At 43.6% G+C, this 24,782-nt stretch overlaps 1 protein-coding gene across 1 annotated transcript in view; it reads left to right on the forward strand.

The window, feature by feature from the left end:
• The first annotated feature begins 1,039 nt into the window (after positions 1 to 1,039).
• Positions 1,040 to 24,782, forward strand: part of LOC126475385 (cuticle protein 18.7-like) — a 131,121-nt gene continuing 107,378 nt past the window's right edge. Inside the window, exon 1 of the mRNA XM_050103210.1 lies at positions 1,040 to 1,066. Within this exon, the coding sequence (XP_049959167.1) occupies positions 1,055 to 1,066 (12 nt within the window). The 5' untranslated portion in view covers positions 1,040 to 1,054. The remainder of the gene's footprint in view (positions 1,067 to 24,782) is intronic.

Raw genomic sequence — 24,782 nt, forward strand, 5'->3', positions numbered from 1 at the left:
CATCAACAACAGCAAAACGAGGATAATGGAATGTAGTCGAATTTAGTCGGGTGATGCTGAGGGAATTACCTTAGGAAATGAGACACTTAAAGTAGTAAAGGAGTTTTGCTATTTGGGGAGCAAAATAATTGATGATGGTCGAAGTAGAGAAGATATAAAATGTAGACTGCCAATGGCAAGAAAAGCGTTTCTGAAGAAGAGAAATTTGTTAACATCCAGTATTGATTTAAGTGTCAGGAAGTCGTTTCTGAAAGTATTTGTATGGAGTGTAGCCAGGTATGGAAGTGAAACATGGACGATAAATAGTTTGGACAAGAAGAGAATAGAAGCTTTCGAAATGTGGTTCTACAGAAGAATGCTGAAGATTAGATGGGTAGATCACATAACTAATGATGAAGTATTGAATAGAATTGGGGAGGAGTTTGTGGCACAACTTTACTAGAAGAAGGGACCGGTTGGTAGGACATGTTCTGAGGCATCAAGGGATCGCCAATTTAGTACTGGAGGGCAGCGTGGAGGGTAAAAATCGTAGAGGGAGACCCAGGGGTGAATACACTAAGCAAATTCAGAAGGATGTAGGTTGCAGTAAGTACTGGGAGATGAAGAAGCTTGCACAGGATAGGGTAGTATGAACAGCTGCATCAAACCAGTCTCAGGACTGAAGACCACAACAACAACGCTGTACTATCACAGGAAGATGAGGGAATGCTTGAGGTGCGATGGTCGAGATAGCTGCATGCGACAACACAGAACGGCGCAGGTGGTCGCGGAAGTGCTGTGGTCGCTGTGGTTGCCTACCGCTGCCGGCACCGGCCGTGTGTTCCCGTGTTGCATCACGCCGGCGGCAAGGGGAGAAGGAACCCGAGCAGCGCGGGGGGCACCGCCCATCGGCCAGAGCAGCCCAGCCCAGCCCGTGATAGGACGGGGCGGCTCAGCATGGGACAGGACGGTCTTGGACGAGACCCGCCGCGGCCGAGGCCGGCGCGCCGACTCTAGTATATAAGCGGCGAGCGCGCCGCTCGGGGCAGGCACAGTTCATTCCGCAGCCGCAGACATGAAGGTCCTGGTGAGTACTGGCAGCCACGCAGGACTACGCACGCCGCCACGCCCCGGGCGAACACGCCCAGACTCCCTTTCACTTGGCCGTCGCTAGGCCGCTACTGACCTTGTCACGCCGACGCGTCCGTTCACGGACCACTCCACCACCTTGCAGACGGGTCTCTCCTGCACTATCAGCGGATTGCCTTTAACACATAATCTATTCCCTGATACTTGTACAGTCTCAGTTTCTGCACATAATCATCACCATAGGACATTTTCCTAGTGCAAACCACTAGTAGGCTACTCCAAAACTTCTACTTGGAAATTTGGAGTAAGGTTCTAAGGGACCCAACAGCAGAGGTCATCGGTTCCTAGGCTTACACACTAATTAAACTAACTTATACTAAGGAAAACACTTACACCCATGCCCGAGAGAAGACTAGAGCCTCCAACGGGGAGGGGGACCTACACGAACGGTGAGAAGGAGCCTCAGACCGCGCGGCACTTCTACTTCCTCTTTTCGGGTACATCCTTATTGATGTCATTGTCTAAAATCTTCTCTATTACCACGAGGATTCCAGCAACGAAATATTTTCGCCCACTTTCTCTCAGTCGATAAGGCTGTATGTCGTGTGTACAAATGTTCAAATGTGTGTGAAATCTTATGGGATTGACTGCTAAGGTCATCAGTCCCTAATCTTACACACTATTTAACCTTAATTTCCCTAAGGACAGACACACACACCCATGGCGAGGCAGGACTCGAACGTCCGCCAGGACCAGCCGCACAGTCCATGACTGCAGCGCCTTAGACAGCTCGGCTAATCCCGCGCGGCTATTTCGCGTGTACCTCCATTTCTGTTTGCCCTCTGCAGTTACGATAGTTCACCCACCAGGTTAGCCGAGAGCGCTAATGCGCTGCTTCTGGGACTCAGGTAGGCGCGCCGACGCCGGATCGAATCCGCACAGCGGATTAGCGACGAAGGGCCAGTGTGCCGGCCAGCCTGGTTGTGGTTTTTAGGCGGTTTTCCACATGCCACTAGGTGAATACCGGGCTCTTCCCCACGATCCACTTCAGTTACATGACACGCAGACATTTGACACATATTCGCACTATTTCATGGTTTACACTAGATACATACAGCTGGGGTACACTGACTCTGTCCTGGGGGGTACAGGGTGGCAACATGAATGGCATCTGCCCACCCCTTCAATTAACCATGCCACAATATCCGACCGTAACACCCAGACCTGGTGGTAGCTCGAGCGGGTTTTGGATACAACAACTACTACGATAGTTCAAAAATATTGTCTCTTGACCACAAGTCTGTGTTTCCCCGCCTCCCAGCTATTCCCAACTTGCTTTTTTCTGTTGCTTGTTGAACAATTCGAAATTTTGGGAAGTTATTTGACGTCTAATGATAGAACTATCTTTAATTTTCTACTCGACGCTAATGACAAATTAGTTTTACAACATATCGTTTGGTTTCTCAAATTAATTCCAAATTATTTTTAATTTCTATCATTTTGATATCCAACTGTCTACTGCTGGCCCTAATTAAACGAAATACTCAGTCGATTACTTTTCATTCTTCGGATTACCTACATATAATTTACACATTTCTGTAATTAGTTTAGTATTTCGTGGTTTTTTTATTTCCAATTCTTCTATTACGTTGTTGGCATCCTCCTTCAGTGGAATCGGAGAAAAGAAAATCAGAATCAATCATTCACATGCTGTCGAAGCCGACAGTTCCGATTTCTCTCTTGGTATGAATCAGCACGTCTCTTTTGTTGATAATTATAAGGTATTGGCCTACTACTTGGACTGTTTCATATCGCAAAATCAAGGTAAAAATATTAGCTGGGAATACCACTGAGGAGAAAGATATTTGGTTAGTGTTTTTCTGTAATTATCTGCTCTGCCTCTCGCCTCCTGCGAACTGGTAGTGTGCTAAATTTGACCAAATTAGAAAAAGGGTTTGGTGCATACTGTCTCGATATTCTGTTCCAGAAATTTGCCAACTGATTCGTCGGGAACAGGAAACAGGGCCAAAGGCATATATAATGTAATCGGGGAGATTCATAAATTGTTTGAGTGAATGTTTACTTGTATTGCTGGGTAGCTAGAAAGAGATTTGGTCCCGACTCTATCTGAGTATGTTGTGAACTGCATCGTACACACCAATAAGGAGAGGCGGGGTATGGAGCGCTGCAGTAGCTGTCGTGTTAGGGAAGCTGGACAGGAGCAGAAATCATTAGCGAACGTGTGAATACAGTAAACCGAAGTTTTACTTAACTCCAGTTGTTGCGAAGAAACTTTATAAGGGAACAAACAGCAATAACTAGCTATTAGAAGAAGCAAAATAAAGAACATTGTGCAGTGTGAGGTTCAAGCTACTAATGCATTAGCAAACTATCGAAGGTGATTAAAACTAAAGACTGTAGAAGCCTGCAATTGACACTGGGCCATGTAGCTGCCGCCAGCCATCCTATATTGCAGAGACACGGGGCGCTCGTAGTGGGAGCCGCTAAAGCATGACTCAGCGGGCGCGCATCATTGGACTCGCCAGGTTGCCGAGCGACTGCTGACAGCGTCTACTGTGAGACACCGGTGGGGGTGATATCGATCTATCATAACACAGAATACTAATCCAATGGCATAGCACTGTGTTCCCTCGTGTGATAATTTTATGATACAGACACAGGAGAACTCTTCGCGAACTGATAGCTTCCCTTCATGTCCTCTGGCGTACTTCTTCGCGATCTCTCTGATGACCTGGATGCCGACAGGACCCTCAATGTCTATCTCATTTAGCTTTCCTAGACGCTTTAGCATTAAATACGCCAGGGCATCCATTGCCAGTTTCCTTTAGAGATCCTTGAAGAGTTTGGTCCAGATAGGTTCAAATGGTTCAAATGGCTCTGAGCACTATGGGACTTAACATCTATGGTCATCAGTCCCCTAGAACGTAGAACTACTTAAACCTAACTAACCTAAGGACATCACACACACCCATGCCCGAGGCAGGATTCGAACCTGCGACCGTAACGGTCACACGGTTCCAGACTGAAGCGCCTAGAACCGCACGGCAACACTGGCCGGTCAGATAGTTAGGATCAGCACAATCCCTGACGTGTTGCAGAATGTGTTCGATAGAGCAAACGCTCATACTGTGTGCGTAGTGCTGCTGAAATCTAACCACCTATGTCGAGTGACGTAACGAGGGCCTTGAGGAATTATTTGAAACTACGAATAATTGTCAGGAAACGTCCTCCAGTGATAGTTGATACTGTCGTAGTTTCTAACGAAAATGCCCCTCTCTCAGCCACTTCTTCTACAGCAAACCTGAGTTGTAAATCTGTCTAGCCTCAATCACGGCATTTTATAGTCCACACTGAACCTCAGCATCCCTCGCCAGAGCTTGTCAGAAACACCAACAGCAAGACGGAGTGCGGTGGTGCAGTGGTTAGCACACTGGACTCGCGTTTGTAAGAACGACAGTTCAAAACTGTGTTTGTCCTTCCAGATTTAGGTTCTCCGTGATCTCCCAAAATCATTCCAGGCAAATGCTGGATGGTTCCTTTGAAAGAGACCGCCGGTTTCCTTCCCCATCCTTGATGCCATCCAAGCTTGTGCTCCAACTCTAATCACCTCGACGCCGACGGGACGTTAAACCAGTTTTCTTTCTTTCCTGACTTTACCAACAGCAAGTGATTCATGAGGTACTCCTGAGCAACATACATACTTGTGAGCAATGTGGTCGGCTCCCAAGAGTAGACACACCTTAACATCAAATGCCTCTGCTCTTGGCGGAGTCAACAGTATTGTTGGGGCAGATGTGCACGCATCAGAGGTTGTGTAAGGTCATGAACACTGACAGATGCATTGTGAACAGTTTGGCCTACAGTCCGTCACACAAGTTGTGTTTTCTCTCAATAGGGTGGTCAAGCAGCAGGCATTTTCCGCCGTACCTCTGACGCTTTGTAACGTAGTAATATGACGTTTCCTGTCCTCAATTTGTTCCTCAACACACCCTCCCAAACTCCTCCAAGTTGGTCAATATATTTTTGTTGCATTGTCCGTGAAACGCGTGAGCAGTTTTGAGAAGAGCGTTCGCTCCGTGTGTGTTTGCAGGTTATCCTGAGCGCCGTCGTTGCCGTGTCGGTGGCCACCCCCGGCTACCTGGGTCTGGGTGTGCCGGCAGCCATCCCGGTGCCCGCCGACGCCCCCGACGTGGCGGCCGTGAAGGCGGCGCACCTGGCGACGCAGGCGGCGGAGGCGGCGCGCAACACGCTGGGCATCCCCCTGCCGTCCATCGTGCCGGCCGACGCCCCCGACGTGGCCGTCGTCAAGGCGGCGCACCTCAACATCCAGGCCGCCGAGGCCGTGCGCAACACCCTGGGCGTGCCCGTGGTGCCCGCCGCCGCCCCCGTCGTCGCCGCCCCCTACGCCTACGCCGCCGCCGCCCCCTACGGCCTGGCCGCCCACCTGCACGCCAAGGCCGCTCTCCTCGGCTAAACCTGACTGCTCTTCCTTCACCCAATCTGTCGATACCTTCCCCGCTGTACAAAAGTAAATTATGTACAAATTAATTTTTGCAAATAAAATTGTCTGCAAAAATTATAAAATGAGTTCTGTGTCTCCCATTCCGACTATTTTAGTTTTTATGAGGTAAATGAAACATGACAGGTCGCAAAATAATACCGTTAAAACTATTGTATGCTCGATAACAGCAATTTCACGTAATTCCAAACACCATGTTCACAGTTTTAGCGCCTTCATCAAGGAAATGACTTAACTCCTACAAACCCTAAGGGATCTTTGACTTCTGGCTAACGAGTGTGGACAAACATTCCTCTATAACTGTGCAGGCTTTCGCGGCATTATCATTAACGGTAAAGACATATGTTTTTGGATGGAGTCCGCCTTTAGCAAAACAGTTTCCTTTTTTATCCCAAACATGTTTCACTGCAGTTGCAGCAGCTTCAGTGAGCTTTTACTTCATGGTTGGTGAAAAGCCATAAAATAAGAGCACACTGATTCTGCTGCAACTGCCGTGAAACACGTTTGTCATAAAAAAAAAACAGGTGTTTTGCTAAAGACAGACCCATCCAAAAACATATGTACTGTTAAAGGAAACACGGGCAAAAGAGCTTCAACAACAGCATGATTATTACTCCAGAATGAGATTTTCACTCTTCAGCGCAGCGGAGTGCGTGCTGATATGAAACTTCCTGGCAGATTAAAACTGTGTGCCGGACCGAGACTCGAACTCGGGACGTTTGCCTTTCGCAGGCAAGTGCTCTACCATCTGAGCTACCCAAGTACGACTTAGGCCCCGTCCTCACAGCTTTACTTCCGCCAGTACCTCGTCTCCTACCTTCCAAACTACACAGAAGCTCTCCTGCGAACCTTGCAGAACTAGCACTCCTGGAAGAAAGGATATTGCGGAGACATGGCTTAGCCACAGCCTGGGTGATGTTTCCAGAATGATATTTTCACCTTGCAGCGGTATGTGTGGTAGAGCATTTCTCCGCGGAAGGCAAAGGTCCCGAGTTCGAGTCTCGGTCCAGCACACATTTTTAATCTCCCAGGAAGTTTCATGATTATTAATGAAAAGTCTGAGTTATTAGCTTGTGTCACAGTCCTCTTCATACTTTTGCAATAGCTGACGTTTCGATGCATCTGCTGGGGTGTCCTTCAGAATCCCACTGGTGTCCCTGGATGGTTACACAGGAACACCGCTTGAAGGCTGAAGAAGACTCCAGCAGAGGTATCGAAACGTCGAGCGATGAAGAAGTTTTGACGAAAATTCCTGTCTTTAGGCCATTCTCAGAAGTGGATGTGACATTAGTATGTGAAATGCTGAAATCAAGAAGATCATCAGTTTGTTGAAGGATATTTGTTTAGAAACAACTGCGACATCTTGTACAGAATACTGAAATAAGAAACTTCACAGTGAAATAAGTATTAATGAGTGTGAATTTCAGTCCCTTAAGATGTTGTCAAGAGAACATAGATGACACAATAGCGCAAATGGTCATGCATTTTATAGATCTTCAGAATATTTAGTTCATAGAGGTGCTTGGTAGCAATCAGTGTGTAAACTATAAATCAAATTTCCCAACAATGAAGCTGAATGGCCTTCTGACAACTTGCCCATTCTTCAACAATGAACGACTGGAAAATGAGTTAGGAAACATTTAGGTTGATAAATATAAGTAGTTATCACATGCAGACCTTCTAAAACTCAATGGGCAATCATCTTCACAATATTTATAACGAAGTAACGAAGTTTATCAAACTCATTCTTACATTCACTGTCACTACAGATTCTTCTGAAAGAAGTATAAGCACCCTTAAAATAACTAAGAAACGCATTTGCAATTCTATGACAAATGAGGTGTTCTTTTTGCACATATGCCACACAAAAAAAGACAAGGAATGAGACATTTGAAGATAACGTGACTGATAGCTTTGGCGCGAAGGATAATCAACGCATGGACCTCCTCTAAAGAAAGATATAAGGTAAAACTACCCACAATTAATCCATTAGCTTCAACACTGGCCGTTAAAGGTAAGTTCAGCAGAAAGGCAAATTCAGTGGATTGTGATAGCCCCTGCCTATACTGACTGATAGAACTAAACTGTTCACAACTCATATTTCATTAACCATTTAACATACCGTAATTCTATTTTGACCCAAGTTAATTGTGAAAAATTCTTCACTAAATAACGTTTACTATCTTTTCATAGCTATTTTAATCACAGAGATACAGATATCAACTTCGCCCTTTCAAACGGAACTAGAGTATTTTCTTTTGCTAATATCGTAGTTTTAAAAGAGAAGAATACAAAGGTGTTTCACTCCTCAAAATAATGTTACTAGTTCCAGACCAGTTACAGTATTTCGAACAAAGGATTTATCCGTGAAATCATTTGATATCTTTTGCAGAAATTCCTGTTATCATACAGAACTGACGCCTCAGGCTGACTGGACACTCCAGCTAGACGCAGCTAAAAGAATCTAATTACAGAAGAGCGGAACAGAGGAGAAAACTTTTATTTAAAATTGATACTAATCACCTATTCGAGATAATGATCTGAACTTTTTACTACAGAGATTCTTTCAGAACATATTCTAATGTAAGCATTCTTTTTAGAAGCCACTATGAGAGGACTATAATGAAGTATGTTAACGTAAGAATTCTATTCTAGATAAAAAAAACGTGAGAAGTGTCTGTTGAAGAATTCATTGTGAACCCTGACACTGGAAAATACACATCTATAACGCTCGTTGTCGGAGACTATGATCGCACATCGCTTGACGCTGGATCAGTTTAAACTACCCCACAGAAATCACACACTGAAATATACTTGTCACATGAAGACACGCGCCACCACTACCACAACCGATCATAGCATGACAACTAGCCTGCAGATTTAGTTGATGTAGCCTGCCATTAAGACATGGCTATTGGTCACGTAGATGGATATAAATCACTTATGTACGCAAGGAATCCGTGAGGAATTTAATTCGTGTGTAAGCTACAGATTTATCTTGAGGAAACTCAGGAAGAGACCAGATGTTTTGTTGTTCAGTACAGAATACTTAGTTCTTACTAGGCATTTTAAGACTCAGGAAAGTACCATTGTCAGGTGAAGTTAAATGCAAAAGATAAAGGATGATCTATTCGTGACAAAATAGAAGTGGAACAGCCAGACAGTAAACAAACATTTCTTTTTTCAACACGATGGTTGTAGGTGAATATGATGGACACATGAAAGCAGAGTTATGAAATCTGTCTTTAATGAATAAAATATTGCTCTGTTAACGTAGGTGGAGTGCCACTGAAATAGACATGTAAAGAATTTTAAAGAACATTTTTTGTAGTTGGTAACAGAACTCAGTGCAACGACACCCTATAGGGAAAGTGTTGACTGACGCTACTAAAAGACAGGTGTGTCAGTTCGAGATAAATGGCAGACAGACCTACGTTCGACATAGGTGGAAATAAAAAAGATGCCTTGAGAGAATTTCGGATTCGGATTTATTTTGTGGGCTGCACGATTTTTGACAGAGAAATGAACATTTCGGCTAGGTAGACTGTTCAAAACACTTCTGATAAAGAGGATTTATTCAAAATTACCTTTATAGGCATTAGATACTTCAAGACACGAAATTCCTAATTTATCAACACTGTATGCATGCTAGAAACTTCTACCGTATCTCGACGCATGATTACGACACCAATTATGAATAAGTTTGCCTGTTCCAGAGAGAGAATTGTCGTACCCGTACTCAGTTATCCAGAAATGTCAATCAAACGTCAATTAACTTTAAAGATAGTTAGAGTTTCTACAATTAAACTACGCAAAGCACTTTATGGTGTGTGGCGGAAGATACTTTATGCACCGCTGACTCTCCCCCCGTTTACCGTTCCAGTTGTGAATGTTGAATGGAAAGACCGTACGTTGGTAAGCCTTCTTATAAGAGCTCGAATCTCTCTGATTTTACCTTTATGTTCTTTTCACAGGATGTCTGTGGTTGGAAGCAATGTTGGCTGACTCATCTATGAAAATAGGCACTTAACAGTAAACCATATCGTGGTGCTCAATGCCTCTCTTATATTGTCGGCCGCTAGAGCTGGGTGAACGTTTCCACGGCGCTTTTGCATTAATTAAACCCGTTACAAAATGTGTTGCTCTTCTTTGTATATTATCTGTTTCTCCTATGTCCTACCTGGTAGGAGTTCCACTGGAGAAATATTAACGTATCAGTCAAACGAGGGTTTTGTAAGCTCTCTCTCTCTCTCCTTCGTGTGAGAACTCTTTTCCTACGATTAATTTGTGATCTTTCCATATTAAATCGCTCTGCACACATACAAACCGTTCCAGTGACTTCTCAGAAACTGTGTGATTAAAACCATCATTATCAGCACCATAATTTCCTTCCAGCGATCCTGGTAGGAACTTTGTGAACGATATGTCCCGTTTGATTTTCGTCCTGGTAAAGCTTTTCTCTCTCCATTGCATACAACGTTACTGCTTTCCTCTTGAGATTTTCATTAATCTAGCTTTTGCATTTCTTCCTAGGCCGCCCAGCCGGTCTGTTTCCTGGTTCCTCTGTCTCCAAATACTGGCGTGATGCTCTAGACGGATGCGTTCCCTTCACATGACCCAACCAGTACAATCTTGCAGCGCTCATTCTTTCCTCCATAGACAAGGCCACCTGTCTCTCCTTACATACCAGGGCGTCTCACCTGACTATGTCTCCTCAAATATCTCTGGAACAACAATAGATATTTAAAAACGGTTTTCACCGGCATGAACGTACGGCAGGGGCTTAGGAAAGCAAATACTATGCGAAATTTTAAAAAGTAAACAAATACTATTTTCAACACAAACTTGTGTATTTTTAAATGGACACCCCTTATTTTTTCGTATGCAATCAATAGCATGAAAAATCACAAAAATAATTACGTTGGTTACATCGCAATACGTCAGTTACGTCCCGAGAAAATGCGAAACGAAGTTGGCACTTGAAACAAATGAAGTGCACAGCTAGCGTACGTCCTGAGACTCAACTATGCACCTCACGCTGCCTGTTTCAGGGGCTCACACGATGGGAAGGTATGCACAATCCACAAAAATAAACAAGTAACACGTCCAACGCAAAGTTGCGTTTTTCAAATTGTAAATGTATGTTTATTCTATCGAAAAGACAACTAGAGCCACAGTTAGAGACAACACACTTGAATTCACTCTGCTAAACACGTTTACTAGAGCCCCGTCGCCCACAGCAACTGTTGTGCATTACATCCAGCATAGAAAATACACCCACATCTTGACCAATGAAACTGTGTCACGTCAACATATGTTCGAAGTGCCCTCCGTTTGCATCAATACACGTTTGAAGACGGGTAACGAGAGTGTGTTGCACAGATTGTAGAGCTTCTACAGATATTGCCGCACGCGCCGCAGTAAAACGATGTTGCATATCCTCTACTGTCGTTGGGGGTTCTTGATACACCCTCTCTCTCACTGCGCCCCAGAGAAAAAAGTCTAATGGCGTGAAGTCGGAGGACCTTGCTGGTCATCGCACAGTAGGGGCCTACCTCCCCGCCCCATCCACCTATTTGGAAATGTCGCACTTAGAAGGTCTCTGGCAAGTTTTGCATTGTGTGCGCGACATCCATCATTTTGAAATCACATTGATAGACGAGTTTCCAATCCTAGATCATCCGTGAGGAGCGCTAGTGAGTGTTTAAAAAAATTATGTACATCGCTGTCCATTCAATGTTCCACGATAAAAATAGGGACCTACAATACAGTTAGCAATGATACTGCACCAAGCATTGACACTCCACTGTCGTTGATGAGCAACTTGGCGAATCCAGTGGGGATTTTGCACGGACCAGTAGTGCATGTTCCGCAGATTCAAATTGCCATGATTTCCGTAAAAACGTATTGCTTAGGAACACTGGATTACCTTCCAGCTGGTGAAGTGCAAAACGACAGAATGCAATGCGGCATTCAAAGTCATCCCCGTGCAGTTCTTGGTGCAATGAGATGTAGTACGGATGAAACCGTTGCCGATGCAAGATTCTGCACACACTACTGTGGCTTATTCCTGCACCTCGTGAAATTTCTCGCACACCCACCTGCGGATTGTGCGCTAAAGCAGCCAGAACAGCAATTTAGTTTCCATTGCCAGTCGCTGGCGTTGCACGTCGACGTTTTGTGGGAGCCCAGCTTCCTGTTTTCGTGAGTGTCCTGCAGATGTTGCCAGTGGTTCGACGTGACGGACGCCGCCGATCTGGGAAGGGTTCAGCATACAGTGTCACAGCTGCGGTTGCATTTCTGTGACATTCGCCATAAACTGAAATAATATCTAGTTTTTCTTTGTTACTGAAGGCCGGAATATCGACTAGATGACGGCAAATGTAATAAATCACAAGAAAACAGGTTTTAATGTAGCAACGTATGTGAATTACGTTACAGTATGAGAGCAGTTCAGCAGACCAGATTAGGAGACTCTTTCACACTGAAGGTAGAGCGTGCCTTAATGATACTGGTATGTTTACGGCAGGATACAGGTGACAGTGCAGGCAACCCGTGCTCTCAGCACAGCATGTTGTTATCAATGGAGAGACGTCTACAGACGTTAAAGTAACCTCTGGCGTGCCACAGGGGAGTGTTATGGGATCATTGCTTTTCACTATATATATAAATGACCTAGTAGATAGTGTCGGAAGTCCCATGCGGCTTTTCGCGGATGATGCTGTAGTATACAGAGAAGTTGCAGCATTAGAAAATTGTAGCGAAATGCAGGAAGATCTGCAGCGGATAGGCACTTGGTGCAGGGAGTGGCAACTGACCCTTAACATAGACAAATGTAACGTATTGCGAATACATAGAAAGAAGGATCCTTTATTGTATGATTATATGATAGCGGAACAAACACTGGTAGCAGTTACTTCCGTAAAATATCTGGGAGTATGCGTGCGGAACGATTTGAAGTGGAATGATCATATAAAATTAATTTTTGGTAATGCGGGTACCAGGTTGAGACTCATTGGGAGAGTGCTTAGAAAATGTAGTCCATCAACAAAGGAGGTGGCTTACAAAACACTCGTTCGACCTATACTTGAGTATTGCTCATCAGTGTGGGATCCGTACCAGATCGGTCTGACGGAGGAGATAGAGAAGATTCAAAGAAGAGCGGCGCGTTTCGTCACAGGGTTATTTGGTAACCGTGATAGCGTTACGGAGATGTTTAATAAACTCAAGTGGCAGACTCTGCAAGAGAGGCGCTCTGCATCGCGGTGTAGCTTGCTCGCCAGGTTTCGAGAGGGTGCGTTTCTGGATGAGGTATCGAATATATTGCTTCCCCCTACTTATACCTCCCGAGGAGATCACGAATGTAAAATTAGAGAGATTAGAGCGCGCACGGAGGCTTTCAGACAGTCGTTCTTCCCGTGAACCATACGCGACTGGAACAGGAAAGGGAGGTAATGACAGTGGCACGTAAAGTGCCCTCCGCCACACACCGTTGGGTGGCTTGCGGAGTATAAATGTAGATGTAGATGTAGATGTACTACATGCGATGCATTACGTCAGAAACTGCGACGGCGTTTGTTATCCTTTGCAAGCCACATATTTCAGAACTTACGAAGTTTAAAAACGTGAAACCAACTGTATTACCATTAATTCTACCGCTAGTTGTCACTTCGCTGCAATAAACATTATGCGCAGGACATCCATCATTCTGATACGCCATTATTTGACACATTACAAGGGGTGGATCGGTTCAAGTAAGTTACAGCTCAAGAAGGGGCTAAGATATCCCCCCTTAGGAGAGCCATCAATGAAATATGGGCCAATAATGTGTTGTCATACAGTATCACACCATACATTAACATTCCATTGGCGTAGTATGTCAATCACATCACGATTACCGGTAGCGTGAGGTGCACGCTTGAGTCCCAGGACGTGCGCTAGCAGTGCTCTTCATTTATTTAAAGCGTCAACTTCGCTTCGAAATTTCTCGGGATGTAACTGACGTATTGCGATACAACCAACGCCATATTTTTGTGATTTTTCATGCTACTGACAGCAAACGAAATAATACATACGTTTGTGTTGAAAATAGTATTTGTTTACGTTTTAAAATTACGCATAGTATTTGGTTTCCTAAGGTCCTGCCGTACGTTCATGCTGGTGACAATCGTTTTTGAATATCTGTTGTTGTTCCAGAGATATCTGAGGTGGCATAGTTTGGTGAGACACCCTAGTTAACCTGTATCTGACTCTCTTCTTTCAATGACACAAGACTCCTGACTATACGTCGTGATTGGCAGGAGATAGGTTTTATACATAGTCTGTTTAGCTCTTAAATGGGCTCGGTTGTTCCAGATTAGGTTCCGGACTTGGTGGAAGAGGCTGCATCATTTTATTCCTCTGCTTGAAACTTCTAGTTTGGCACTTCCACCATTTGATATGACACTACCGATATAATTGAAACTTTTCACACATTCAAACTTCTCTCTCCCAAAGTGATGTTATAGAGTATAAGTGTCCCACACATCTTCAGTAACTTGAATTCTTTTAATTTTTATTCCATTAATCCAGTCTCCTCTGCACCTCCATTTTTGTCTCTCCTCAAATTGCGATGTCATCAGCAAAAGCAAAAGCACTGAGGCCTATCATTTCCTACATCTTTGATTTCTTTCAGTATTGTGTCCATACGTGTAATGAAGATTAATGCGGAATGTGAAGTGCCTTGCTGCACACATCTCTTTGACTAAAATAATTCAAAACCATTATGATCTTCCACCTCCTACTTGTACACTGCTTTCACGATCTTCATACAGCAGCTGAACTTTTTTAATTAATAAATCAGGATCGTTATATTTTCTGAACTATTCCCATATTTTACCCCATGGTACACTGTCGTATGACTTTCCCAACTCCAGGAACACTATTATCAGACACTTTTCGTTATCCCAATACTTCTTCGTTAACTGACGGAGAGCAAAAGTAAGTTGTATCGTGTTACTTTTGAATCTATGCCATTGTTCCCCAAACTGATATTCTGGATTTTTCGCAGTCTCTTTTCTACGATGTTTTCCCTGATGTTAAGGCAATGTGATAGCACTGTGAGTCCTCGATAGTTTGTGCAATTCTTTCTACTTCATTTCTTACACAATGGTAATATAAGTCCATTTCTCCAATCATCCGGCACTTTGTTCTCTTTCCACATCGTCCCCAGCATACGATATAACCATTGTATTCCTTGGTTCCCAACTGCCTTAATAACATACGCTGTCCACTCATCTGCTTCCGCCACCTTCACACCGCTCATCTGTTTCTAGGCATTTACAGTTTATGCTTAAGGAATTGTATGCTGTTCTTTCTCTGCTTCAATGACTTCTGCGTCACTTCCTTGTTCATTTTCCACATTCAGTAAGATTTCAACACAATTCTTCAACACTTCCCTGATGCCTTCCATGTCCCTGATAATATCCCCATCTTTCCACATGTTTATTGATAATATGAATAATGGTAAAAGACTAAACCCGTCACGCTACTATCGAAATACATTAAAAGAATAACTAATCTATGTATTTTTGTAATCTTAACAGAGTTTTTCCTACAACCACTACTGCAGGGATCAGGATTTGTTGTTCTGCTGTCAGAACGGCCTGACTCCTCCCCACTCAGAAATTTCGTGCTAGAACGGCGGTCGTGGATCTCATGAAACAGTCAACGAGACACCAACAGCTGAGCAGAACACATTTATTAGTCAGAGCACTACCAGTGACTTTGTGGGGACGGTATGCGCCCACGTCCGCGACGATGTTTGCCTCCTGCAAATCAAGGCTGTGCTGCAGAGCTCAGTCTGAGCAGCAGCTTTAGGCGTGTCTGCGGCTGACTCAGCGCCACGTTAGACCCAGCTGAAGCCAACCTGGCGGCGGTGGTGGCTGGCTACCATGGCTTCACAGTGCCGGGAAGCTTTCTATGCAAACGGTGTCTGCGATACTCATCGGCAGGGGTTTGGGGAACCTGCGAGGGCAGTGGAAGAAGGAAGAAGAAGGTTTAATGTCCCATCGACACCGTGGTCATTAGAGGCGGAGAATAAGCCCGGATTGTTTCGTGGATATGAAGGAAATAGGCCGTGTCCTCGCGAAGGAAACATCCAGCAATCTGTCTGAAGTGACTTAGCGAAATCGCGGAAACCCTAATGAATATGGTCTGACGCGAATCTCAACCGTCGTCCTTCCAAACGCAAGACCATTGTGCTAAGCGCAACCCCACCTCACTGGGTCTGCCCAATGGAGGCCTAATACACTGATGACCTGGCCGCACGGCGGCAGAACAACTCGACTCGATGATCCATTTTATGGATTCCTAGGCTGCACTGCAACCATCCATGTGCCACGAGTGCCGATTTTATCTTGTAGCTAGATGTGCGGCGCTCGTCCGCGGAAAATTATGCATGAGACTGCAAGATTCAAAGCCACCCAGTTTTGGTTTTTGATATAACTGATTCGGTGAGTTTTGCAAGTGTGGTGCCCCACAACTAAATTTGGCAAGAAGTGAACAAAACTTATTGTATCTTAAAAGACGGATAATTATCTACACAGTATTTTTAAGGTAGATTATTTTGGAGCCTAAACGGTTTGCATATTTCAGTAGTAGATTCAAAATAAATCGTTTTATGTTATTATTACGAATATGGGTACAACGTTTAGTACGGGTATTTCGGTAGTAGGTGCGAAGTACACCTTCTCATGTTATTAACACGAATATGGGTCTATTCCAATTATCTGAAATTACATCCCCATTCAATTAAATCTAGGCTACACCGCGAATTGTGGAATGAAGATAGAAAATATTAATAAAAACAATGTTTTTATACTCCTGTGCTACGCTGAAACTAGAAATTATAAACCTGAAACAGGAAAAAAGAATTACTCAGAAAATCCTGCCATGTTTCAGCGGAAATGTCACATTAATGCCCCTAGAAGTGGAGGAAGAGGGAATAACCATCCATTGCACTTTGATTAAAAAAAAAGAAAATCCGGACATGTTAAAGGATTTACCGCATTACTTCCCTGACTTCTGTTTTTAAGTGTCGACTGCTTCGTAAGCTACATCTTGTTTGATTAGTTAGGTAGAATGTAGACTAGATTTTGTATATGGCTAGATGAATGTGGGGAACATCCCAAAACCATCGTCAAATTGACTGGTAGAATCAAGTTTCAGGTGTAGCACTGCACCAAGGTAATCCTCGTCCCAGCAATTTGACAAATTATTGTGCTACATGCCAACTAGGAAACAGATTTATTTGTTCAAATGTGTGTCTGAAATCCTATGGGACTTAACTGCTAAGGTCATCAGTCCCTAAGCTTAACACTACTTAACCTAAATTATCCTAATGACAAACACGCACACCCATGCCAGAGGGAGGACTCGAACCTCCGCCGGGGCCAGCCGAAACAGATTTAGTTATTTATTTATTTAGCGTATAACTAATACAGACATATCATAAAATTAAATGACGTATACATACGCACATACTGACACACGAGAAACTTAAGTTTGTCTTTACAACTGAATATCCAGTCCTTCAATCCAGCGCACTTCATCTGGAGTTGCTAGTACGAAGTCCTCTTCAGCACCGTGATAGGCTCGAACGCTGTATTCACTGACAATGTGGTGAACAGGATACAGAACTCGTAGCTCTATGAATGCATTTTGCGCTGAGTTGCAGCCATAGACTTTGAGAAGTTTCGAATACTGGAGGCATTCTCAACCCTCCCCTCTCTTTTGGCATAGAAAATATTTATTTTTTAGACTGATTTGTTTGGAACTAAGTATAGATGCACATACCCACAGTACAGCTTCGCTGTGCTCTTCTGAGTGTACTACAATAGATCTGTCGCGTAAAACAGAATGCAGAATCAGCAAGCCATCAAGGGTTTTCTTGTTACACAGACAATTTGTAAACTATTTCTTTGATTCGATTGTGCATCAAGGGCAGAAGGAGTCCTTATGGGAAATGGGGACAGATGAAGCACGTATACTGCTGCTAAGTCTATGTGTTGGGAAATGTTGACGGAATCCGCGCGCTGGGGTGTTAAACCAGTGCTACAAAAAAAGATGGATGACATTTTCTCGGCACCGTCTGTTAAGGTTCGTATCCATATTGACTGCGTATCAGTGCTAAAATCGCAGCCGTACCAAGGAATCGGCATAACTTCTTGTGAACAAAGTGATAACTAAGACAAAAATAGGTATTTTCTGATTGCTAAAGCGCTATTTCTCGTCCCGCTCGGAAACGTGAATTCTGTACTAAAATGAAAAACCTGTACTCAGTTCCCAGAAGGGGGCAAAAGTCAGAACAACAGATACGGGGATAAGAGGGACCTCAAGTAGTGATGGACAGGGACCGTCTAGCACTGCGAAGCCTGGTTGTAATCCATCTCATAAAATTAGGGGAAGATCATTAACTAAAACTTCCGGGCTGAATTGCCGTGGTCCATATATAAAACTGCTTCTCCTTCCTGACGTGTCGTTGCCCACTGCGCGCAACATCTTCCGAGGTGAGTCGGCGACTGGCTGCTGGGCGCTGGAGGTCCCGCTTATATAGAGCGCTCAGATGGCGCCACCACTCATCACGTGCTTTCGACTTTGAAACTATCTCTGGCTAGTGCCGTCTCTCTCGATTATAGGTAATCGATAGTCACTTCGTTGGTACAGAGTCGACCGCCATATCTTGTCTAGTTTTAATCCTTCTTCTTTTTTATTAAAATTATTTTCGTGCTTCTCTATAGCTTCTCTATACATGCGGGTATAATAATGTGAAGTCCTAGGTATCACGTTTGTCTCACTAAATTTTATTTCGTGATCACCGTCTTTGAAAACGTGTTCTGCTACAGCTGATATGTCAATTTGTCCCAATCTACAGTTCCTTTTATGTCCCGTTAGGCGGGTATTAACACTCCTTTTAGTTGTTCCAATATAAACCATGGCTCATCTACACAGAATTTTATACACGCCTGGGGTGGTTAAGGGTGTCGTGCGTCTTTCACTGATCTTACACTTTCACTAATTTTCTTAGTCGATCGAAAGATTGTCTCCACTTGAAATTTGGCCAAAACTTTCCCAATACGGTCCGCAATGTTATGAATAAATGGAAGAAAAACTTTTCCAGCCGACGGTTGTTGCTGTCGGGTATTTTCGGACACTTTTCTTCTAGGATGGAGTGGTCGATCTATTTCGTTGTCAGTGTACCCATTTCTTTTGAAAGCCGTTCGCAAATGGGTTAATTCCTCTTGCAAACAAATTGGCTCACAGATGTTATTAACCCTGTCCACTAAAGTTTTTATGACTCCTCTCTTCTGCCTAGGATGATGATTCGAATTCTTATGTAGGTAACGATCGGTGTGTGCGTCTTTCCTATAAACCTTGTGCCCTAAAGTCCCATCTGCCGGTTTAATAACCAATACATCCAAAAAATTTAGTTGTCCATTACTCTATTTCTCCATGGTGAATTGTATCTTTGGATTGAAACTGTTTACGTGCACCAAAAATCACTCAGTTCCTCTTCGGCATGATTCCATATCACAAAGGTGTCATCCACGTATCGATACCACTTCAAAGGGCTTTTTTTGGCCAATTTCAGCACTTGTTTTTGAAAAAATTCCATGAATAGATTAGCAGTAGCAGGGCTCAGAGGGCTAACCATGGCCACCCCGTCAGTTTGTTCATAAAACTCGTTGTTATATTGAAAATAAGTCGAGGATAGACAATGTCGGAACAAAGCTATTATATCAGTAGGAAACATGCCAGCTATGTAAGAAAGAGCTTCGTCAACAGGAACCATGATGAACAGGGATACTACGTCGAAACTGACGAGGATGTCACTTGGACTAACTGTGATCTCCCTCAGTTTTTCGATAAAATGCATGGAATTTTTAATATGACTGTCAGTTTTACCTATATACGGTTGCCACAAAGAAGCAAGATATCTAGCCAGCTCTTGAGTAGGAGCCCCAATGGCACTTACTATCGGTCTCAATGGGACATTGGGCTTGTGTATCTTACGTAACCCATACAGTCTAGGAGTGTAAGCTTCCGTTTTGCAAAGGTATTTTTATCTTCTGTAGGAATGGAAGAGCTTTTAATTAATCGCTGGTTAGCACTTAATACTTTCGCTGTAGGATCCATTTTCAGTTTTTGTAGGTGGTAAGATCCAAGAGGTCACTGATCTTCCTATGATAATCCTCACTCTTCAGCACGACAGTAGTATTACCCTTATCAGCAGTAAGTACAATGATATTCCTGTCCGCATTGATCTCCCGTAACGCCTTCTTTTCTCCTAGAGATAAATTACTGCTGGGTGGCTAGGCTTTACGTAGTATCCTGGCTGTTTCCATCCTGATTTCATCGACAGAATGCGGTGATGACAGACGAATTCTTGCTTCTATATTGGCAACAATATCTTCCGTAGGAATCTGTGATGGAGTGATAGCAAAATTTCCTCCTTTCGAGAGAACAGAGACTTGCTCCTTGGATAGTTCTTTCCCGGACAAGTTGATAAATGTATGGGAATTGTTCCTGTTTTTGTAAATGCTCAAACTACTTCTTCTGCCTATTAGAAGACACTTATGCGCTAAATTCCATAAAATGTTAATCTATCCACATTACTCCAGTCACCCAACCGCATAGTATTGCTAATACGTAAATGAAGATTTAACAGTTGACTACTGGTTACCGCAAGTCCTCGATGTGTTTGATGGATCCGCTCCCGCAGCATCGCCAATTCCATGCGTAAAAAAATACGGTTCGCTTGGGCTGAACGGAACATTCTTCTCGCCTTCAAAAGTGGTGGCGCCATCTAAGTGCTCTACATGAGTGGGACCTCCAGCGCCTAGCAGCCAGTCGCCGCCTCGCCTCGGAAGACGTTGCCCGCAGTAGGCAACGAAACGTCAGGAAGGAGAAGAAGTTTTATGTATGGACCATGGCAATTCAGCCCGGAAGTTTTAATTAATGAAGACGCCGGCCGCGAAAGCTTACATGTTATGATCAGGGGAAGATGCTACTCTTTAATCGCGGATTACTGCCAGTAGTCCAGCTAGAACAGTGACAGTGAATAGGGAGTTAAAAAGAATGGGGTACAATTGTGGAGCAGCTCCTCATAAGCTACACATTTCTGCAGTCAGTGGTGGTAAGGGGCACTTGACGTGGTGCAAAACGCATCTGGACAGTGGATGGCTGGAAACGTCTGATTTGGAGTGATGGATCAACTATACCCTGTGGCAGTCCGAAGGAGGTGTCTGGGTTTGGCGAGTGCCTTTAGAGTGTTACTTGCCATCATGTGTGGTGGCAACAGTGAAGTGTGGAGAGGGTGAACCATGGACCTTGCCGTTGGTGGGGAGGCTTGCGTGCCTCAGCGATACAGATAGCCGTACCGTAGGTGCAACCACAACGGAGGGGTATCTGCTGAGAGGCCAGACAAACGTGTGGTTCCTGAAGAGGGGCAGCAGCCTTTTCAATAGTTGCAAGGGCAACAGTCTGGATGATTGACTGATCTGGCCTTGTAACAATAACCAAAACAGCCTTGCTGTGCTGGTACTGCGAACGGCTGAAAGCAAGGGGAAACTACAGCCGTAATTTTTCCCGAGGGCATGCAGCTTTACTGTATGATTACATGATGATGGCGTCCTCTTGGGTAAAATATTCCGGAGGTAAAATAGTCCCCCATTCGGATCTCCGGGCGGGGACTACTCAAGAGGATGTCGTTATCAGGAGAAACAAAACTGGCGTTCTACGGATCGGAGCGTGGACTGTCAGATCCCTTAATCGGGCAGGTAGGTTAGAAAATTTAAAAAGGGAAATGGATAGGTTGAAGTTAGATATAGTGGGAATTAGTGAAGTTCGGCGGCAGGAGGAGCAAGACTTCTGGTCAGGTGACTACAGGGTTATAAACACAAAATCAAATAGGGGTAATGCAGGAGTAGGTTTAATAATGAATAGGAAAATAGGAATGCGGGTAAGCTACTACAAACAGCATAGTGAACGCATTATTGTGGCCAAGATAGATACGAAGTCCACGCCTACTACAGTAGTACAAGTTTATATGCCAACTAGCTCTGCAGATTACGAAGTAATTGAAGAAATGTATGATGAAATAAAAGAAATTATTCAGATTGTGAAGGGAGACGAAAATTTAATAGTCATGGGTGACTGGAATTCGAGTGTAGGAAAAGGGAGAGAAGGAAACATAGTAGGTGAACATGGATTGGGGGACAGAAATGAAAGAGGAAGCCGCCTGGTCGAATTTTGCACAGAGCACAACATAATCATAACTAACACTTGGTTTAAGAATCATGAAGGAAGGTTGTATACATGGAAGAACCCTGGAGATACTAAAAGGTATCAGATAGATTATATAATGGTAAGACAGAGATTTAGGAACCAGGTTTTAAATTGTAAGACATTTCCAGGGGCAGATGTGGACTCTGACCACAATCTATTGGTTATGACCTGTAGATTAAAACTGAAGAAACTGCAAAAAGGTGGGAATTTAAGGAGATGGGACCTGGATAAACTAAAAGAACCAGAGGTGGTACAGAGATTCAGGGAGAGCATAAGGGAGCAATTGACAGGAATGGGGGAAATAAATACAGTAGAAGAAGAATGGGTAGCTTTGAGGGATGAAGTAGTGAAGGCAGCAGAGGATCAAGTAGGTAAAAAGACGAGGGCTAGTAGAAATCCTTGGGTAACAGAAGAAATATTGAATTTAATTGATGAAAGGAGAAAATATAAAAATGCAGTAAGTGAAACAGGCAAAAACGAATACAAACGTCTCAAAAATGAGATCGACAGAAAGTGCAAAATGGCTAAGCAGGGATGGCTAGAGGACAAATGTAAGGATGTAGAGGCCTATCTCACTAGGGGTAAGATAGATACCGCCTACAGGAAAATTAAAGAGACCTTTGGAGATAAGAGAACGACTTGTATGAATATCAAGAGCTCAGATGGAAACCCAGTTCTAAGCAAAGAAGGGAAAGCAGAAAGGTGGAAGGAGTATATAGAGGGTCTATACAAGGGCGATGTACTTGAGGGCAATATTATGGACATGGAAGAGGATGTAGATGAAGATGAAATGGGAGATATGATACTGCGTGAAGAGTTTGACAGAGCACTGAAAGACCTAAGTCGAAACAAGGCCCCCGGAGTAGACAATATTCCATTGGAACTACTGACGGCCGTGGGAGAGCCAGTCCTGACAAAACTCTACCATCTGGTGAGCAAGATGTATGAAACAGGCGAAATACCCTCAGACTTCAAGAGGAATATGATAATTCCAATCCCAAAGAAAGCAGGTGTTGACAGATGTGAAAATTACCGAACTGTCAGCTTAATAAGTCACAGCTGCAAAATACTAACACGAATTCTTTACAGACGAATGGAAAAACTAGTAGAAGCCAACCTCGGGGAAGATCAGTTTGGATTCCGTAGAAACACTGGAACACGTGAGGCAATACTGACCTTACGACTTATCTTAGAAGAAAGATTAAGGAAAGGCAAACCTACGTTTCTAGCATTTGTAGACTTAGAGAAAGCTTTTGACAATGTTGACTGGAATACTCTCTTTCAAATTCTAAAGGTGGCAGGGGTAAAATACAGGGAGCGAAAGGCTATTTGCAATTTGTACAGAAACCAGATGGCAGTTATAAGAGTCGAGGGACATGAAAGGGAAGCAGTGGTTGGGAAGGGAGTAAGACAGGGTTGTAGCCTCTCCCCGATGTTGTTCAATCTGTATATTGAGCAAGCAGTAAAGGAAACAAAAGAAAAATTCGGAGTAGGTATTAAAATTCATGGAGAAGAAATAAAAACTTTGAGGTTCGCCGATGACATTGTAATTCTGTCAGAGACAGCAAAGGACTTGGAAGAGCAGTTGAATGGAATGGACAGTGTCTTGAAAGGAGGATATAAGATGAACATCAACAAAAGCAAAACAAGGATAATGGAATGTAGTCGAATTAAGTCGGGTGATGCTGAGGGAATTAGATTAGGAAATGAGGCACTTAAAGTAGTAAAGGAGTTTTGCTATTTGGGTAGCAAAATAACTGATGAAGGTCGAAGTAGAGAGGATATAAAATGTAGGCTGGCAATGGCAAGGAAAGCGTTTCTGAAGAAGAGAAATTTGTTAACATCCAGTATTGATTTAAGTGTCAGGAAGTCATTTCTGAAAGTATTCGTATGGAGTGTAGCCATGTATGGAAGTGAAACATGGACGATAAATAGTTTGGACAAGAAGAGAATAGAAGCTTTCGAAATGTGGTGCTACAGAAGAATGCTGAAGATTAGATGGGTAGATCACATAACTAATGAGGAAGTATTGAATAGGATTGGGGAGAAGAGAAGTTTGTGGCACAACTTGACCAGAAGAAGGGATCGGTTGGTAGGACATGTTCTGAGGCATCAAGGGATCACCAATTTAGTATTGGAGGGCAGCGTGGAGGGTAAAAATCGTAGAGGGAGACCAAGAGATGAATACACTAAGCAGATTCAGAAGGATGTGGGTTGCAGTAGGTACTGGGAGATGAAAAGGCTTGCACAGGATAGAGTAGCATGGAGGGCTGCATCAAACCAGTCTCAGGACTGAAGACCACAACAACAACAATCGTGCGTAGGATGTGGCCCCATCAATATGGAAGGATATAAACACGTATTGGCTCTGAGCACTTTGGGACTTAACATCTGAGGTCATCAGTCCCCTAGGCTTAGAACTACTTAAACCTAACTAACCTAAGGACATCACACACATCCATGCCCGAGTCAGGATTCGAACCTGCGACTTAGCAGCAGCGCGGTTCCGGTCGGAAGCGCCTAGAATCACTCGGTCATAGCGACCGACTAAACACGTTTTGCAACATTGTGTACTGCGTACAGTAGAGGAACACTTCAGAGACAATGGTTAATAGTATCAGCAACTGAGGGCAATTAACTGAAGAGCACAACACTCTTCAATAAACAGAACAAAAATATTAACTAGAATCTGTGAAACAAGGGACTAAAAAAAATTAGACTAATGAAGAAGAGTGTTATATCATTTAAAAGATGACATAAGGATTTTATACAAGAATTCTATAATTGTGTGGACACCAGGACAAATGATATCCGGATGCAATATCAGACCACACGATCAGACTAGGTT

This window comes from Schistocerca serialis, chromosome 4 (assembly GCF_023864345.2).
Source record: "Schistocerca serialis cubense isolate TAMUIC-IGC-003099 chromosome 4, iqSchSeri2.2, whole genome shotgun sequence".
Lineage (NCBI taxonomy): Eukaryota > Metazoa > Arthropoda > Insecta > Orthoptera > Acrididae > Schistocerca > Schistocerca serialis.